At 32.3% G+C, this 18,988-nt stretch overlaps 2 protein-coding genes across 2 annotated transcripts in view; one reads left to right on the plus strand and one right to left on the minus strand.

Annotated features, from left to right (window-relative positions):
- LOC117104666 overlaps positions 1 to 1,122 on the plus strand; it is a 3,636-nt gene extending 2,514 nt beyond the window's left edge. Inside the window, exon 3 of the mRNA XM_033245549.1 lies at positions 232 to 1,122. Within this exon, the coding sequence (XP_033101440.1) occupies positions 232 to 776 (545 nt within the window). The 3' untranslated portion in view covers positions 777 to 1,122. The remainder of the gene's footprint in view (positions 1 to 231) is intronic.
- A 6,121-nt stretch (positions 1,123 to 7,243) lies between these two features.
- LOC117104688 overlaps positions 7,244 to 18,988 on the minus strand; it is a 20,593-nt gene continuing 8,848 nt past the window's right edge. The window contains exons 2-9 of the mRNA XM_033245571.1: positions 16,662 to 16,803; positions 16,454 to 16,473; positions 15,662 to 15,800; positions 13,530 to 13,606; positions 12,439 to 13,074; positions 10,648 to 10,724; positions 9,908 to 10,027; positions 7,244 to 9,217 (exon numbers count right to left, since the gene is read on the minus strand). Coding sequence (XP_033101462.1) covers positions 9,020 to 9,217; positions 9,908 to 10,027; positions 10,648 to 10,724; positions 12,439 to 13,074; positions 13,530 to 13,606; positions 15,662 to 15,800; positions 16,454 to 16,473; positions 16,662 to 16,803 — 1,409 coding nt within the window. The 3' untranslated portion in view covers positions 7,244 to 9,019. The remainder of the gene's footprint in view (positions 9,218 to 9,907; positions 10,028 to 10,647; positions 10,725 to 12,438; positions 13,075 to 13,529; positions 13,607 to 15,661; positions 15,801 to 16,453; positions 16,474 to 16,661; positions 16,804 to 18,988) is intronic.

Consider the following 18,988-nt stretch of genomic DNA (forward strand, 5'->3'; position numbering starts at 1 on the left):
CCTCCAGATTTCAGACGCTGGCGATGCTACTGCCCACTTCCTTACATTTATCATTGTATCAAGCTATGATTCTGCAAATGCATTCTTCATATGTTTTTCTGTATATATTCATATGTTTTTCTGTATATATCAGTCCATGGCCAAAAATTATTCATCGAAACCGGTTTATCTTTTCTTACCAGTCTTGAGACAATATAACCCTATATTAAAATGACTTAATATATCTTGCAGAAGTTGCTTCCTGTAGACAGAGGCTTCTATCTGCTTTGCAGTTGAAGACTATGTCTGAACTGAGACGTTTGTGCTGGAATCAAGGACTGAAGATTGCTGGCCGTAAGCAAGTTCTCGTTGACCGAATTTTGGACCCAACGCAATCATCGAAGAGCAACGATCAAACAAGGTTGAGAACAATCCACTTGTGGCTGAAGAAAATTGGTGCCACTCACTTGCAGAGTATCAGTAGATGTCTTTGTTCTGCTATTGACAAAGGTTTCCTGAATATGATGGATCTCGCATTGGCAGATGTCATTGCCAAGGGAGAGTGTCCTCACTGCAGTGCCTACATGGAAGCTACCGTTGAGATTGTCTTGCATCAGCCTGACAACCCGTTCGGGATGCAGTGCGTGACTGATCTGTTAAAGTGCCCTAATTGTAGGTCCATCATCTACGTCGGAAAGATGTGTCTAGGAGCTCCCGTCTTCACCACACCGGAGAAGCACAACCATTGTATGATGAGGAGTATGTTTGGTGGCTGTGTTGAGAAAATCACTAATTGATTACCCACCAAATGAACAGCTGTTGAAACAATCTGCAAAAGCTTGCCTCATTCCATTGTGTTTCAATATTGCAATATTACATAATATTTATTAAAAATAATCAATATGATGACTCACATTGGCTGATACAAACATTTTAAATAAGGGATAGTGATCCTACTATCATACAAAAGATTTAGGTCAAGTATTTTTGAAGTTTGATTGATTCTATTCTTTTATTCTAGGATGTTCAGTGTAGCATTTTGACATATATTCTATAAAAATGAGATAATATTCTAAAAAAAACTACATGAAAATGACTTATTTAATTATCTGTCTGTTACATAAATACTTGTACCAAAGTACAATATCCTCTATTAAGTATGAAATACATACTTGCTTTTGGTATGAAGTATATCTAAGAATAATACTGTTGTTTTCGCCAAACAATTTTTAGCTGCACAAACACTAGTAGTTTTTGTTTTCCGTTTTTCACTGTCGATGAAGTTTGTTCCTTAAAATGTTCATCTAAATGCACTTGAAAAATGTTTTTTTTTATGCCTCTTTGTTTGGTTGTTAATTGTTATTATATTAACCATTATTCAATTCAGAAAGATTACTGATTTTTTTTTTAGCATACTACCTACCTATTACATTCTATGAAGGAAGTTTTTTTTTTACTAAAGTTTTGTTTTAAAAAAAGATGTTTTAAAGTTTGAACTATCAACATTCATGATTATACATTCCAACTGTAGATAGTGGATATTTATATTTAGTAATTGAGCAAAGTTGAAACATATTTTTTCAGTTCTGTTTTAAAGTATTTGATATGCTTGTTTTTTATAAAGTATTATTTACACATTTCTTATCAGGACGATTGATCCCATCAGGATCTTTAGGCATTGCCAATGGGGCCCTGTAGGGGAGAGCTGGGCCTCCACATGAGAAATTAAGAGCGACGCCCGACACCGCCCCTCTTACGTTCTCGTCAGTCTTTTCCTGGTTGGTGACATTGGACCCCGTCGGGCAGCTCCTGGCACCACACCTGGTTCTTTCTCATTCATGTAAAAAAGTGTTCCAAATATAACATGGGAGGGATGAGAAGCATGTTTTTGTATATATATTGCCTGTTGACTAATTAAAAACTTAGCCTTTATAATGTTGGTGATTATATATTACTACATCAAGTGCCAGTATTATATTTAGAATACCGATCCTGACTTCCACATACCTCGTTGCTTGGACAACACAATTATTTTTTTTTGGTCGAATGATAATAATAAAATAGTTCTATCAAAGCATATTTGCAAATAACAAATTCTGTACACTACACATATCGGTTTGTATTTTATTAAATTAATTATTATTTACTATGTACATATGTATATTCTCTTTTCATGTGATCATAAATTTCTGCAATCACACAAAACTAAATAATTATTCAAGATCTTTAACTCTACTCAGTAATTATTATTGATCACTGTTACAGCAAATATAAAAGTCTGTGCTTTACAGTAGTGGTGGTCAGCGGTGGTGCCGGAAATTTGCCAACAAGGGGCCTGACGTGTCCAACGGAGGGGTCCAAACCAAGGCGACGATGAAGCCTCGGTCAACAGCCCGGAATAAAAAAAATCCCAGTTAGGGTTCACAGGGAGAGTTTTTATGGCTTAATTTGGTCCTAAATGTCAATTTAGACGACAATATTAGGGATTGGTAATCAAAATAGTGTTATTTGAATAGGCAAATTATTATTATTTTTTTTATTTTTGGTCCGACGACCTAGTCCTGTGATTAGAGGCCATGTGAGATTAGTACGGTATTAAAATAATTTTTTGAAAATCCAAACAAGTTACTGTGATTACTGTTCCAAATATTCCCTAATGGATAATTTTTCTTGTAAACCATAAAATGTCCCCTTTTATTTCCTTGGATCAAACTACAATTGTTGGACCGATCCCCCTGTTGGTAAATTTCTGGAACCACCACTACTTTTACCATCAACAAAATAAGCAAACACTTTTAAGAACGATTTTACATTAATCAACAATATAAACTATAAACATTTACAAACTTTTTTTTTGTCAAAATAACCATGTACAGTGCACCCTCCAATACGAGACCCTCTAATTCGAGACCACATTTCCAAAGACCCAAATAACAATCTTCAACCTTTTAACACAAAGCTAGCCCTCTAACTGGAGACCAACCCCGAGACATGAAGTGGAAACAATCTGTGTAATGGTCAAATTACAGTATGTATAACCAAAGAACTTAAATAGCAGAAGAATGAGCTGTTCCGCGTACTTGCATTAAAATTGATGGAACATCTGCCCTCCTGCGGATGCAGTAAAATTTGAACATTTTACTAATTGGAGAAACTACAGGAAAAAACGAACCAGAGCGGCGCATTTATTATTACTATATAGCGCCGCCGCGCGGATGCAGTAAAATTTTTCTCCATTTACTCACAATGCATTTCGACCGAATGTTCCACTATTTTGGGAAGCTGCTCTATCTTCTGCTATTTATTATCTTTAGTATAACCAAGAAAATTGTGCCTAGGAAAAGCAACCAGACTGTTCAATAGGGGGCAGAGCAAAGAGTACAGTATAGAACTGTTTAGAGGTCCGACTGCCCTGATTTTGTATGCACGCAATGGAACATTTAAAAAAAGTACTGCCACATGATAGGGGGCGCCCTTTTAGAATTCGAATAGAGTTTGCTTGAAACTTGCCTTTTAAGAACACACCCCGTGGCAATGCTTTTTGAAATAGGATTACGTTCTAACGAAACCACAAGAGTTGGACCTCTTGCAGTTCTCTTTGCACAGAGCAACCAAGAAAATGCCAAGTCTAAAGCGTATAAGACTTTACACAAAATTTAGTACAGTACTGTACAGCTTCATCATAGTTATGAGGAAGAGGAATCAGATACAAGACTAGGATAATTAGGCCAAAAAAATAAATTGTTTGCCCTACTTTTTTTTTAAAATGATAAACATGGGCGGGTGGAAAAAATATTTTTTTATACTTTTTTTTAAAATACTCATCAGATGGAATAGAAATAACCCACAGAGGCCAAGAATGGCAATATCTTACATCAGACAACAACTTTAGACTAATTTGTAGGCCATCTGGCAAAAAATAAAGATAAATTCACTCACATTTTTTTTTAATTCGTAAAGAAAAAAGCTAAAAAAACAAACTTTTTAAAATCTTTTTTTGTTTTTCCGCCCCTATTTTTTTCAGTGAGTTAGGGGCGTGTGGAGGAGGGCAAACAAACAATTTTTTTTTTTGGCCTTATAAGGTATAAGTTATTGTGCACAGTTACAACAATTTTACTCAATAATGAAAAATGGCACAAAAAGAATTACCAGGGTTGGGTACATATGTACATGATGTTTTTGACTGACGCAACATTAGCCATTTTATAATTTCAAAACATATTTTATGCTGCCACATTTATTATTTTTTTACTCTGAATACTCGCATACAATTTTTACTAATTGCATATCATAAAATGTTAATAAAGATAATCTAGATCTTAAAATAAAAAAAAAAACAACAATTACATCGGTCTCTTATACACATCTAGATGTGTATAAGAGACAGACTTTCTCTTGGGGGGGGGGAGGGCCTTGATGATTAAGTGAAGGGGGTGTTAGCTTGTAAAATTATTATAACACAGAAACTACTGTATACTGTAGTACAGTTTGAAACTGTTTTAATGACTGTCATTACATATGCCAGTATGTAATTTTTTTCAAGTATTTTATATTTTTAAACTTTTTAAATCTATGTATTTTTTAGTAACAACATTTCTTAATATAAATTGCTTTGGGCAATTAAAATGAAATTGAATGGAATTAAGTTAACGTAATAATTCATTGAAAATCATGGTATAAAATTATTGATATTTTATAATAATATTTATTGATTAAGTAAAGGCATGTATATTGTAGTTATTAAATATGATTTTGGATGGCTGGGCAGGACCCCCTTTTGGAAAATTAAAAAAAAAAAAACCAAGAAATAAAGAAAAATTATTGCCCAAAATGTTTTAGCGGTTATTTTTGGGCGGCAAGATAACAAAAATTTTGCACCCCTGGGTTCTGGTATGAAATGAATTTATATTGTTATAAATATCACTGAATGATAATAATTAAAATAATGTTAATAATACCATAAACTATCAAACAATTAAAATACAATTAAATTAATAACATTTTAAAAATAAATACTCATTAATTTTAAATAGAAATGATATTAAAATCATTAGTTAAATACAATTCTGTTTCATTATAATAAAAAATAATAATCATCAACAATAACATTAATATGAGTACCTTTCATCTTTTCTTTCACTTCTTAATAATCATAATATAATATATAATTTTATGATTATAGTTTCAAATATTTAACAAATTATACAACTTTTTATATTTACATGTTTGAACTCAATAAATGAATTGTCCAATGTTGATACCAGGGAAACAATTTGCAGAAATTTAATTCACATATATTTCACTCATCTCTAACACCACAAAACTTACATGCAGTGTTTAATAAACAAAACCTCACTGTTGAGCAACAATAATATTCACAACAATATTAATAATAATAATAATAATAAAAAATAGCAATATTAGTAAATGGCCTATTGGTTATAGCGTTGCTATCTATGTAAAACAGCACTTACAGTAAGAAGTTCTGTTAGAAAGCAGATAAATCACCAAATAAAGGATTTCAAATTCACTAACATAAGTTTATAAGAAATATTATACTGTATATAGGATTTTCACCTGTTGGGTACTGAAAATAACTACCTTACTCAGCAAAGATTAAGATGATATTTAGGAGATAATTTAATATTTTCGTATTCTATATACATTGTATTTCCATTGCTTTAGCAAAATCAGGTACAACCTCTACAGTACAGACCTATTCCCTAATGCTTCCAAGAAATAATTATGTACAAACAGTTAAGAAACTTAACAGACATCCCATATTATACCTTTAAACATTAACCGGTCCAAAAATGAAAGGATATTTTGGAAAACGAGATTGCGTATGTTAGTACTAAAACTTCATGTTAGTGTTACCGACAACCCAAGACACTTGCTACAGACCAACACATAATGCAAATACAAAGGAAGTTCCCACACCACGTTTCTATTATTTACTTATGAACTACCATATTTATTTGAATAAATGTCTGAGCAGTTAGAAAAATGTAATTCTACTGGAGTAGAACAAAACTACAATGTGTTGTGAATGATGTCTTCCATTAGATTTGTTTACTGTCACTAATGGGTAATTTATTCAAAGAAAAATAAATGCCCCGGGCTTTCATTCAAGGGAGGCGTTCATTTCAAATAAGGCTCGGGAGAGGAATATATTTTGAATAAATATAGTAATAGGTTTTAAAAATAACAAGGAACATTTAATTTCAAACAAGATTAAACATTGAACAACTACTGTACACACATGTCAGACTGAAAGACAAAGAAAGATGTTTACTCGTAATCGATTGATTAGATTTTTAAAAAATTGTTTGCCACAGAAAACCCATTAAGTGAAACACATTATTGAAGGTATAGATCTCTGGTATTCAACCTCCGGCCTGCCGCCAACTTTGGCCCGCCAAAAATTTGAATGCGGCCCGCGCGACTTCTAAAAAATAAATCATTTTTCCAGCCGATTTTTGTTACATAGAAATTTTTTTCTGTTAATAGAACACGACCACTTACTCTGGCAATGTCAACAAGTGTCTGACTTTTTCTGAGTTTAGCTCACTGTTAGTGGCATAGAGTAATGACATGGGGAGGGGGACTAATGAGGGATGATTAAGTGAGGGGCGCATAGATGATGCATTTTCTAACCATTGGCGGCACCAACAGCCAGTGACCGATACGGGGAGCAGGCTTGAGGGGGTGTCATTCTGTTAAAATAAAACACTGCCACTGGTCTCAACAGATTGAAAATGGCCACCAACTTAATAAGGTTGAATACCTAGAGTATAGATAATCAAATTCTCACAAGTAACTATTATAATAACTACAAAATAATAATATGCTATTATTTTACATTATATTTTTACTATTAACCAAAATATTACTACAAATAATATAATACAAAACTAGTAAAATATTTAATAATAAACAAATAATAATAGCAGTAAAATGAAATAGTATTAATATGTTTGATGTATTATTTATAGCATTTAACACAAAGAAGACTCTATGCATTTAATGTCAAGAATAAGAAATACACAGGAAATATATACTGTCTGTAGGTACACCAGGAAATCGAACGACAAACACAGGAGTTTTTAAGCACTTCAAAATCAAACAAGCCAAGAATAATATATACAAGGAAAACAATGTACTTAAGGTACAACATACAATGTACTTAAGGTACATACATACAATGTACTTAAGGTACAAATACAATAGCCCAAAGATAAAGAAAAATACAAACACACAAGCCTCCAATTAAGCAGTTAACATCAAACGTATTTTAATCAAGAATGGTACAGTATTTACATTAGGCACATGAAGAAATCCAAAGAGGAAAATAGAATACAAATGGTATAGCCTCACTGAGCACTTAAAATCTATGGTAAGACAAACAACCAAGTATATAACATTCAATAAATATATAATAATATAATAATAGTAGTAATGTCAGTCTTCTATAGCCTGTGGCATAACAACAAGTCACAGGGCCCCAGGGCGAGAAAGTGTTGTGGCCCCATGCATCTTGGCAATCCATCACGAATGTGATAGAAAGAGGACTTTTCACCGTAACATTTATTTTACCGTAACATTTATTTTACCTTAACTTTGATTTGTAGGCCTATTCATGCAGCCTAGTTTGTTTTTTTTTTTTAATATTTATTTTGGACTATTTAAATTTCAGTTTGTGCTGTAGTGGAACCTGCCTATGAAACACCTTTGGGTCAGGAATTGATATTGTACAAGTGAGTTCACATAGGACACTTATGAGTTAAAGAAATACATTTTCTAACTTGCTAGGTTTTGGTGTATTCTACTGGTGTTTCTACTTTTAGACGAATGCCATGTCTTTTTTGTACAGGTAATGTGGGGCTTCCCCAGGAATTGATATTGCATAAAACAAGTGAGTTCACATAGGACACTTATGAGTTAAAGAAATACATTTTCTAACTTGCTAGGTTTTGGTGTATTCTACTGGTCTTTCTACTCTTAGAAGAATGCCATGTCCTTTTTGTACAGGCAATGTGGGGCTTCCCCACCCCCCCTTCTTCTAATTGCGCTTCATATCCTCTAATTGCCACAGTCAAGTAATCACCGCCATGGTGTTTGTACCTACCAGGAACCGACTGTAATTGGGGTATCGGGTAGCTACATCATTGCTATATGGAAATCCAAAGGATATCACAGAAATACCATATTTTTTGTACATTTTATTATATTTAAAATATTTGTTAAAGAGATATATTTATATACTTTATTGATCACTTTATTCTTAGTTTTCTAAAATAAAAATTGTTATAGTTAAATTAGTTGATGCAAGTAATGGCAGTGTCAACATATTACTTAAAGCCCTGTTCAGACTATCATGTAGCATGCCTAAGTATGGTCATGATGACATCACATCATGGCCATATATAGGCACATCATGACTATATATGGGCATACAAGTTTCTTTGTCAAAAAATATTTATTAATCTGGACAGAGATTATAATAAAGCAACAGAGAAAACTAGTCAGCGAAAATCAAATACATCCAGATAAAATAAATTTTTTTTATCCTATCATATCATCATTATTATCCACTCCACAAGTTTTCCATCTTTATGTTTTATTAGGTACATGGCACAATTTTTCTGTATATGTATGTATACTGGTGATGAAAACATTTTCATGTTTTCTGAAAGCTTAAAATCCACTAATAAATAAGCGATTCGAATATTGAATATTATTCCTTAAGATAAATATCGGTGTTTAAAAAGAGAACATTTCAATAAAACATCAAATAAAACACCAGTTAATCAAACATTACATAAACAAAATGGTAGTGTATCACAAAAATAAATTATATTGCAGTTTTATTTCCATAAATTAAAAAATAAAGTATAGATAATTGAATAATTATTATTATTATAATGAGTAGGTGCCTGGGTTACTATTATCAAACCGTTATTACATGGTATATAACGAAGGTACCGACAAAGTTAAGAACACTGTAGAGAATTAGAAATGACTTGCAAATCTAGACAGGTTAAGTCTCCAGAAACACAAAGTCCTCAGATTCCCGGACAGGCGAAATTATTCTTCCATTTTCGTCCACATGGCGTACTCGCAGGTATCTTTCTGGTTTATTTGTCACCTCTCTAGCTTTGGCATTCCATTCCTCGCATCGGCCGTCTCGAACAATGAACATAGGGTAATCGCCTTCATGCTTTGGAGGCGTGACGACCTTCGAAATGAAGCAGACAAAAAGAAAAAATAATGAAAAAAACTAGTCATTAATATAAAAAAAAAATAAATAAATAAACGATGTTGAATATGATGCAGACTAATAAAAGTAACAAAGAAAAATACCAAAAACAACAAGAAAAGCAGGGGTAATAATGCTCAGTACCCTTAATCATTGAATTGTAATTGCCTATATAAATCTTTGGCATTATTAATATTATAATGTTACGATATACTAGCATCAGTATGTTAGGTAATTTTTAGTGAATTGTCCCTTGAAAACATATGCTGCAATAAAAATATTTAATTATTGTAATGAACAGAAATTAAGCAACTCGGGCTTCTGTCTAAATGTACCACACGTTGCTGTTACAGAAACTCCTTTGTTCCCAACTATATTCACCTTCATAATAATAATGTTAATAGATAATTTTGGTTTTAAGTGCAATTTTGACCTAATTTAATTAAGTTTAATGTGTAATATTGATTAATAATGTTTTATATTCGTTTTGTACACCTTATGACTAGATATCGTTTGGTGTTCATAGTTTTATATCCTTATCCTTTATTTATTACTGTATATGTTGTTAACACTTGTAACACTGCCAGTGGAATGTAATTTCTGGGTTTTTCAACAATATAATTATCTTGAATCTTGAATTAATAATTAAAGCTCTGTGTTTGAACACACCTCTGGAATAACTCGACAGAATTCCTCAAAGTCACGACGCGTTCTGCAATAGAAACCTATAGTACAGCTGGGATCCATCTTGCTTATAGACATCTTGCGAGGTGACATGCAGTGAAACGACTGGAAGACAAAGATATCAATTTCAGTTTACACATTGAGAATGCACTTCAATGGGGAGGGAAGAGAATCGGGACCCTTAATCTGTCAATGCATTATCCAACGATTTTTGCACTGCTATATATTATAATAAAAAAAACAAAATAATTGAAATAAAGGACCGAAAGGTCCAAGATTACTCTCAGATGAGAAAGTATAATACATACTTCAAGTATTGAAATGCCTGCCATTGTGTTGGGATTTAATATTTCGACATTAATTATATCATCATCAGTATCATCATCAGTAAGATGATGATACTGATGAGTCAATATGTTGAAATATTGAATCCCAACACGATGGTGTGCCTTTCAATACTTGGGAGTATGTATTATACTTTCTTATCTGAAATAAAGGAATTTCCAACAGCATAATTTTTTTTATTGCCTTGTCTTCTTTTTTGCAATAGCGGTTTGGAACAGCGGGAACGGCTTCCCAAACTCGAGGTCGGGGTTTCAACCCCTCGCTGTGGACTTCACTTCTGACCTTGAGCAAAGCACTTTATCTGTGTTGCTTCTCTCCACCTGGTGGGGTTGCCTGGTACTGCGCCAATACAGAGCCTAGCGAGGTTGAATTTTACTTACATGAAGTGGGAATTGATGGTTTCTCATGTCCACCATTCCTTGGCAGAAATGTGGGTCCAGATGAATTAATTTCTCCTCTAAAAAAAAAACAAAAAACAAAAAAAAAAATAGCATTTTAATCTGTATGTACTCACATAATTGTTTTGTATGATTTAACATTATTATTATGTCTTAACACCAATGAAATCTCAACAACAACATGTAACTCTGGGGAATGATGCAGGCTTAGTTTTGATGAGTAGTATTTAGTATTTGATTAAGTCATTATCTTTGTTTATATGTCTGTTCTCTGTAGAGCACATAGATTTTGTCTAGCATATGTTATCAGACCAAGTGCAAAAAAATCTATACAAGTCCTTGTTGTATTATTAATATTAAAAATTTTTTAACATTTCATTAGTTTTATTTCTAAAGTCAATATTGCATTTTCATTTATGATAATTATAAATTTATCATGTAAAGTGATCTACTGAAAAGCAAATATCTATATGAATATGGTCGCCAAAGTCTCATTTAAAGTTTAATGACCAGAATAATCATGTGAGGCACACCACAGGCTTTGTTGCCATTATGTGCCTATACAAAAACTGGCATGAACTTTAAAATAATGATGAAACCTTATGGATTATGGAGAAAGACTGTTGTGGAGATTTCAGTACATGATCTAGCTCTACATAAAAGTTGTCATGTTGAACACAGGCTTTTTTCTCTTCACATCTAAAAGACATGGTAATTATTATTATAAAGTATCTCACTTAAGGTACTGTATTTAATGAATTTTGCAAATATCACACTTCTCAACTCAAGTTATAGTCAAATGCATTTCAGTAACCAATTCTTCAAATATCCGTAGTGAATACAAAATTCCTGTAGAACCTATTGTCTTGAATGCAAAATATCGGTTGTTTAAAAATTAACAACAGGATAATATCAGCTGTTGAAATTCAAAAAACAAAAAAAAAAGGATGAAGATTTACGGGCCACATTTACTTAGTTTTCACAATAATTTATCAGTAATCTGACATGTATGAGTTGTCCAGGGATAATGTAGCCAAAAATCCTGACAGAAAAGTAATTTGTTTTGGACCTATATATTTATGGGTCTAGGCCCATGATAAATTTTCTTAGTACCCTTGTCTATTTCCTTATATCCGAGACAAATATTTCTGTAGCAACCAAATATGGAAGTTACTTGTACTTGAGAAGTCTGAAATATTTTGCCAATTCCATTATTTACTGTGATGACTTTGTCTTGTAATTTACTCTACAATTCAGTAATTTGGGTTGCTAAACATTTGTGGCAAAGACAAGCCAAACCAGCCACTCGTCGCAAAAATCGATTTTGTGTTATTAATACAGTGTTAGAGAGTAAAATAATAGCTATAAAATGGTAAAAAAATCATTCAAATCGGACATTTCCTTATGAAGTTACAAGAGTTTAACAACACAGCTGTTTAAAGAACAATATACTGTATGGAAAATCAGCCTTTAAAGTTTATGATTTCAGGCATTCTCATGCAGAAACTATCTTTAAATCCTTAAAAAGTGTTGTTTTAACATTGAAAATGGGAAATATAACAGCATAGGATGGTGTGTAGATATATAAAGGTTAGTTTAGTGCAATAAAATAGATTTTTTTAAATTTGACATTTTAGCATGTTTTGGCCATTTTCTCTGAAACACGATTTGCGACGAGTGACTGGTTTTGCTTGTCTTTGCCACATTTAAGTTCTATTGTCAATAAAGATATCCAGTTAAAAAAAAAAAAGAAATTACAAACATTTCCCATACCTTGAAATCCAACAAAGTACAGGGAATGTTTTGGTTTACCACCAATGATTCCAAGGCAGTTCTCCATTGTAAACAGCGACTGTATCCCCCGTAAGTATATAGGATTCACAACCTCACCGCCAAGTCTAACTGGGATCAATATTACAACGGCTGTCCAAGGGGAATCCTCCGTGGCTTTGCTTGTCCCTGGGGCACTGTCGCATTCCAAGTCTCCACTACTATGCCGCTTTGCTCTACCATTACTTGTACCTGGGTTATTTATCTCTGCATTACTACTAGACTGTGCACCATTCTGTCCTTGGCTACTTGCAGCACCCCTCCTTGGATCTGAATGATGATGGTCAATTTGACCGGCAGAGACTTTCCGTCTCTGATTACCTATATCAGACAAATTTGCACTGAGGTTCTGTACTTTGTACATTTCATTGTTTTTTTTATACACACTATTATCATTATAATTTGTGTATTTTCTTTTGTCCAGGTGGTGTGAGCTATTAGTACTGGCTGGGTTAGTGTAGTGTCCGTTACTATCATCAACTTTTGTTGAGTCATTATACGTTGTTGGTACTTTATAGACTGGTTGTAGAGACGATGTCTGCCTACTGGTACAAATATCTATCACATCTTGTTTGTAAACTGAAAAAAAAAAAACATTTACAACTATATTAATGCATTACTCACTTTATCCATATTAGCACTGAAAATACTTAATAGTGTTACGAGAAAATATTCTTATATAAAAAACAATATAATTAGAGGCCACATTGAAAATAGGATACTTTGAATTTTTAAAAACTTGCACCATGCTGGTACCTTCCCCCTAATTCTAAATTCAAGATTACCATTCCGATGATAACTGACAAAAATATGAAAACTATTTCCAGTGAGGTCTTTCTGGTTGTGAATTGGGCAGTATACCAAAGACGTTTCACCCAAAAGATGGCCCGCTTTTTCCAGTAATTTGATCCAACCACAGTGGTATCTAGCTAATGTGCTACATCAATTTAACAAAAATTATTATTATTTATATTAATATGATATTAAAGAAACACAGAAATTTTCCAAAATCATTTACAGAAATATGTACATACTTGTACAATCTTGCCCTACATATATGCATATTTGTTCAAGGAGTGGGTGCAAATCTGGTGCCGCATCCACTGCCTCTCTGCAAGAAAACAATCGAAACAAAATCAATAAATTAACTGTAACAAAACATAATACAAAATATTGCTGTACCTGTAATCATAGAGTTATTACTTCCATGCTATAATTATGTTTCACAAAATACATTTTCTTATAACACTTTACATATTTCACAATTCTGTATCCTCTTGCGAAGTACTGTATCTGTTTTATTATGTATAGCAACCTCAGTTCCCTGGTATTTACTTGATATATTCACCTCTGATGTAAGAAATGTAATTATACCTCCTTTCTTCTGTGTACCACGATTTCAAGTGTACATATAGTACTAATATACAGATACAATAAACGGAAAATTTTACAATCTAATCTATTCTCTTAAGTATTATTTCGTAATTCTTCGTGTGAAAACCAACCTAGTTGACCCATGGAGGAAATAATCTAGTTAAAATTTATTTTCTCCACTGGTTGAACACAAAGTTTGGCTTATTTTAAAATGGGGTTATAACCAATGATCAGAAAATGCAAATAATAGCAAGTATGTATGAATTACTAGTAATTCTAGCATGACTCGCACAAAAAGACAAACTCGGAACCTACAAGATGTGTTTTTCTTCCCCTTAAAATTTAATTTATGTTCTTTGAGTTACTTGTTACTTTCTTGTAATTTAGCTTTATGTACTGTGCAGTAAAAGCATAGCCTCCCCACATTGTGATTTTTCTCTGACAATCGATGAGTAGGGAAGTTTGAAAAACCATTCAGTCTTACCCAACTTTAGTTATCGTGGCAACAAACAATTTTCTACACCAGTGACAATGACAACAACATGAAGAATAATTAAAATTTCATACAAATTAAAAGTTTTGATGGGAATTATGATAGTATGATAAATTTCTTCATATGAAATATTAATTATGCAATTAGCATAATCATAATAGGCTTTGTCTTCTTAATACCATCTTGCATTCCGTGAATTTTGAAACCAATCAGACAATACCAAACTTAGTTACTACAGCGTACATTTCTTGATCAATGAAATATTATTATATGCAAATTAGCAATCAGCATATTCACTCACATACCAAAAACTGTTGCTTTATCACCATATTGCACTGTGCAAAGTTCGAAACCAATCAGACTTACCAAACTTTAGTTTAGTCATGAAATTACTTAAGTGAAATATTAATTATGCAAATGAACAATTAGCATATTACAATTATAGGCTACAGCTTTTTATTACTATCTTACATACTGCCAAGTTTGAAACTAATTGGACTTTACCAAACTTTAGTTATCATGGTAATTAGCCAATAATACCTGATTAGTGAAATATTAATTATGCAAATGAACAATTAGCATAATTACACATGTACCAAAAACAATAGGCTCAATCGTCTTACTAACATCTTGCATTCTGCAAACTTTGAAACCAATCAGACTTTATTGTGTTAACTAGCCTAAATTAAATGATTAGTGAAATCTTAATTATGTAAATGAGCAATTAGCCTATTCACATACGTACAAAAGATAATATGCTCTGTCTTCTTATTTACATCTTGCAATCTGCCAAGTTTGAAATCAATAACACTTACCAAAACTATAGTTATCATGATAATTAACTTAAATCACCTGATTAGTGAAATATTAATTATGCAAATGAGCAATTAGCTTATTCACATACGTATAAAAAATAATATGCTCTGTCTTCTTATTTTCATCTTGCAATCCTGTCAAGTTTGAAATCAATAACACTTACCAAAACTTTAGTTATCATGATAATTAACTTAAATCACCTGATTAATGAAATATTAATTATGCAAATGAATAATTAGCATCTTCATGTATGTCCCAAAAAAACAGGCTCTGTCTTCTTATTACTATCTTATATTCTGCCAAGTTTGAACCAATTGGATTTACCAAACTTTTTTGTGGTAACTACCAGTAGCCTAAATTACCTGATTTATAAAAAATTCATTATGCAAATTACATGTAGCAATTAACATATTCACAGACGCACCAAATCATTAGGCTCGTCTTCTTATTACCATCTTGCATTCTGCCAACTTTGAAACCAACTGGACTTTACTTATCGTGGGAAAGAACAATTTACCAACAAGGACAACGACAACGAGGACGAGGACGATGACGACAACAGCATGAAAAAGAACATGCACAAAAACAACAGCCTCCACCGGAGCTTCGCTCCTTTGGGGAGCTTAACAAGAAGAACACTGAATTTGTCCCAATATTATTATCAGTGGCACATCTAGTGGCTGCACTTGCTCCCCAAGTCGCCTAACCCCCACCCCCATTAAAGATGTTCGAAGCAAAACAAATCATGCTCAAGTGCATAAAAATCACCTCATATCACCTTCTTTTGCAAGCTAGTGCCTGCTCACTAAATCACTGAGCTTTAAACTTCACCTTTGCGCTCACCCCGCCCCCAGCACCTCCCATTTCAAAACTAGTACACTGTAGATATGCCACTGATTACTATATATGTGGCGGTTGACGAGAGTTGCTGGCACCGGTTTACCAGGTACTACAGTACAGGCACAAAGGGACTCTTAAGGGCAAGGAAAGTCACTGAATCAGCTACTAGTCCACACATCTAGTGCCACAAGTATCTTGTTTGATGGATACAGAGCTATAAAAATGTACACCACTGTAGTTTCTCTGGTATAAGCCCATGCCCCTTAAACACAAAATTGGGCCAATTTTTAGGGATGGGCTTACACCTGAAAAATTCCCCCTTTTAATCAAATGGCAATTGTTCAGCATTGTACAGTATGCCTAATTCAAATGCCAATACAGTTGAACTTGCCTAAAGTCAAATCTAAAATGCCATTGAAATATTGTTCGACTTACTGTAGATAAAATTTGACTTACTGTACAGAAATACACAAAATTTGCCATGTAAATTTAGATCGACTTAGAAATTATTCGACTAATAGGCAAAGTTGACTTAAGCAAGTTTAACTGTATTTGAGATTATTTTTACAAGTCATACTCTGGGCTTTTGTTGAAAGAAAGGCTGGCACATACAATTGGGCATTACAGTAGTAGGAGGTGGGACTACACCTCTAATAGGTGGGCATATATACCAGGAACTATCAGTATTGTATTATTTATACCTTCAGGTCGCTGATGGTAGCAGGATCCTAGAAACCAGACAGGTTTCTGATAATTAAATGTAGTCTTCACCTTCACTGTCCATCCTATATAAGATGAAACAAAATTAAAGATGGTTAATAATCTAGACCAGTTTAAAGCTGTACAAACTTTCATTTTTCTTATTTATTTCAATGAGCTTTATATGGACAGTATTTCCAGTGAGGCTGAAATTCAGAGCCTTCACAAACACAAATGAAAGTCTGGCCACACAAGAGTGCCATGTTTCATTTGACAAATACTTGTGATTTGCCCTTATCAGTGTGAGATGACATCATAACGTCCATATATGGGCAAATCAAAATGTCACATTAAACTTAAAATGTGTAAAGAGATTTGAAGATGTACTACTGTATCAGTTTAAAAATACCTAAGCAAATTAAATAAAATCTTGAATAGTTCATTTGGGAAAAGATCAAATATATTATTACAGTATAGCTTCCAATACAAAATAGATAAAAAAAAAAAAAAAGTAGTTTTCACTGGTTTACAGACATTTTACTAAATATCCTTAAATTGATTACAAGCCAATTTAGGGATCTATGCAAAAGGATACAGTACAGGAAGGTTAACTGTCTGAAAATTGACGGGAATATTTGTATTGTACGATAAATTGTCTATATTTATACTGTACAAAGAATATAGGAAAGTGAAAGCTGTATTATTATGTGATTATGTGTCTGTAATTAGAATATTTCTTTTATCATTCAGATTTTCATTTGAAAGCTGCAGTTAACTAATACCTAAATAATACAATTCATTTTTTCCCAATTATTTTTAGATAATGACAGGCAATACAGGTACAGTATAGGCCATAAAAACAGTGTTTTTATGTTAATCCCAACTGTGTTGAAAACATTATGATTGCATCTGACCTTGCCACACATTAAACCAAATAGGTATCAAATTTCTAAACAAAAACATTTGACCACAATTAGTAAAAGTATTAAAATTCAATATTTGTTAAATATTTTTCAAATTATTTGACAACACATACAGAATTACAGGCATCTGAAGCGAAACAAACTTTCGAGTCTACTGATCTAATCAGTAAGACACAGGGCAGGTGATCTCTAATCACACGATACAAACGACAAAACTATATCCTGAAATATTATTATGATTACGCAAGACATGTCAAAGTGTATACACAAACCAGAGGGAAATCCCCTCATGCATCATATGTTTGTACCATGACAGAGTTCAACACAGCTGACAATAAAATACCAAATTTAATATGATAGTGATGATATTATGAATGACAATATCCAGTACAAACAAGGTGAAATTTGTTTGAAATAAAAATAAAATTATAATAAATCTATTTCCTCAAATTATTAATCTTCAGGTACAGTGTAACTGATTTTTTTTCAGTGACCTTTTCTGATGCATTTCCTCTATTTCCGTTTCTTCACTTCTCAATTTCAACAATATTTCAGCATTTTTCGATATTTAATTAGCGATCTTGGAAGTGTACACATAATTGACATAACAATTTACAAACATAAAAATTTGGTATGCCATAAATAATATCAATTGCAATAATAATAATAATAATAATAATAATAATAATAATTAAATTAACAATAATAATAACTATAATATAACAATTTAATAATAATAATAATAATAAAACAAAAATTTGGTATGCCATAAATAATATCAATTGCAATAATAATAATAATAATAATAATAATAATAATAACAATAATAATAATAATAATAATAATTAAATTAACAATAATAATAATAATAATAATAATATAACAATTTAATAATAATGATAATTTAACAATGTCTTATATAGCACATAATACAAAAAAGTTGCCTGCACTTTACATGAACAAAAAAAAAAACATATACTGTAACTATGAAATATCCTAATATCTTGCTCTGTTGTCACGCACTTTGAAGCCCAAAAGTCGCTGGAACAGTACAGGCCTGGAATCATCCAAATATATTGAAAAAATTTGGTTGTTCACCTCGTACATATTTCATTCAAAAAAAAAAAAAAAAAAAAATATGGCTTAGAATCATTCAAAGTTATTGAACAAATTTGGAAACCTCTTTGTATTTTATTCACAAAAAAAATACAATACTGTACTGTACAATTTAATTGGTTCAAGGTAAGGTTGAAGTAAAATGAATTGTCAGAAGTAATAACAATACTGTAGAGTACTGTAAGCCTTATTCTTCAACAGTGAGTTGGGATCATGCAATTGTTTTGTTGCA

The sequence above is a fragment of the Anneissia japonica genome, unplaced genomic scaffold (assembly GCF_011630105.1).
Source record: "Anneissia japonica isolate Jap-2015-1 unplaced genomic scaffold, ASM1163010v1 scaffold287712_len2945570_cov188, whole genome shotgun sequence".
In the NCBI taxonomy this organism is placed as follows: Eukaryota; Metazoa; Echinodermata; class Crinoidea; order Comatulida; family Comatulidae; genus Anneissia; species Anneissia japonica.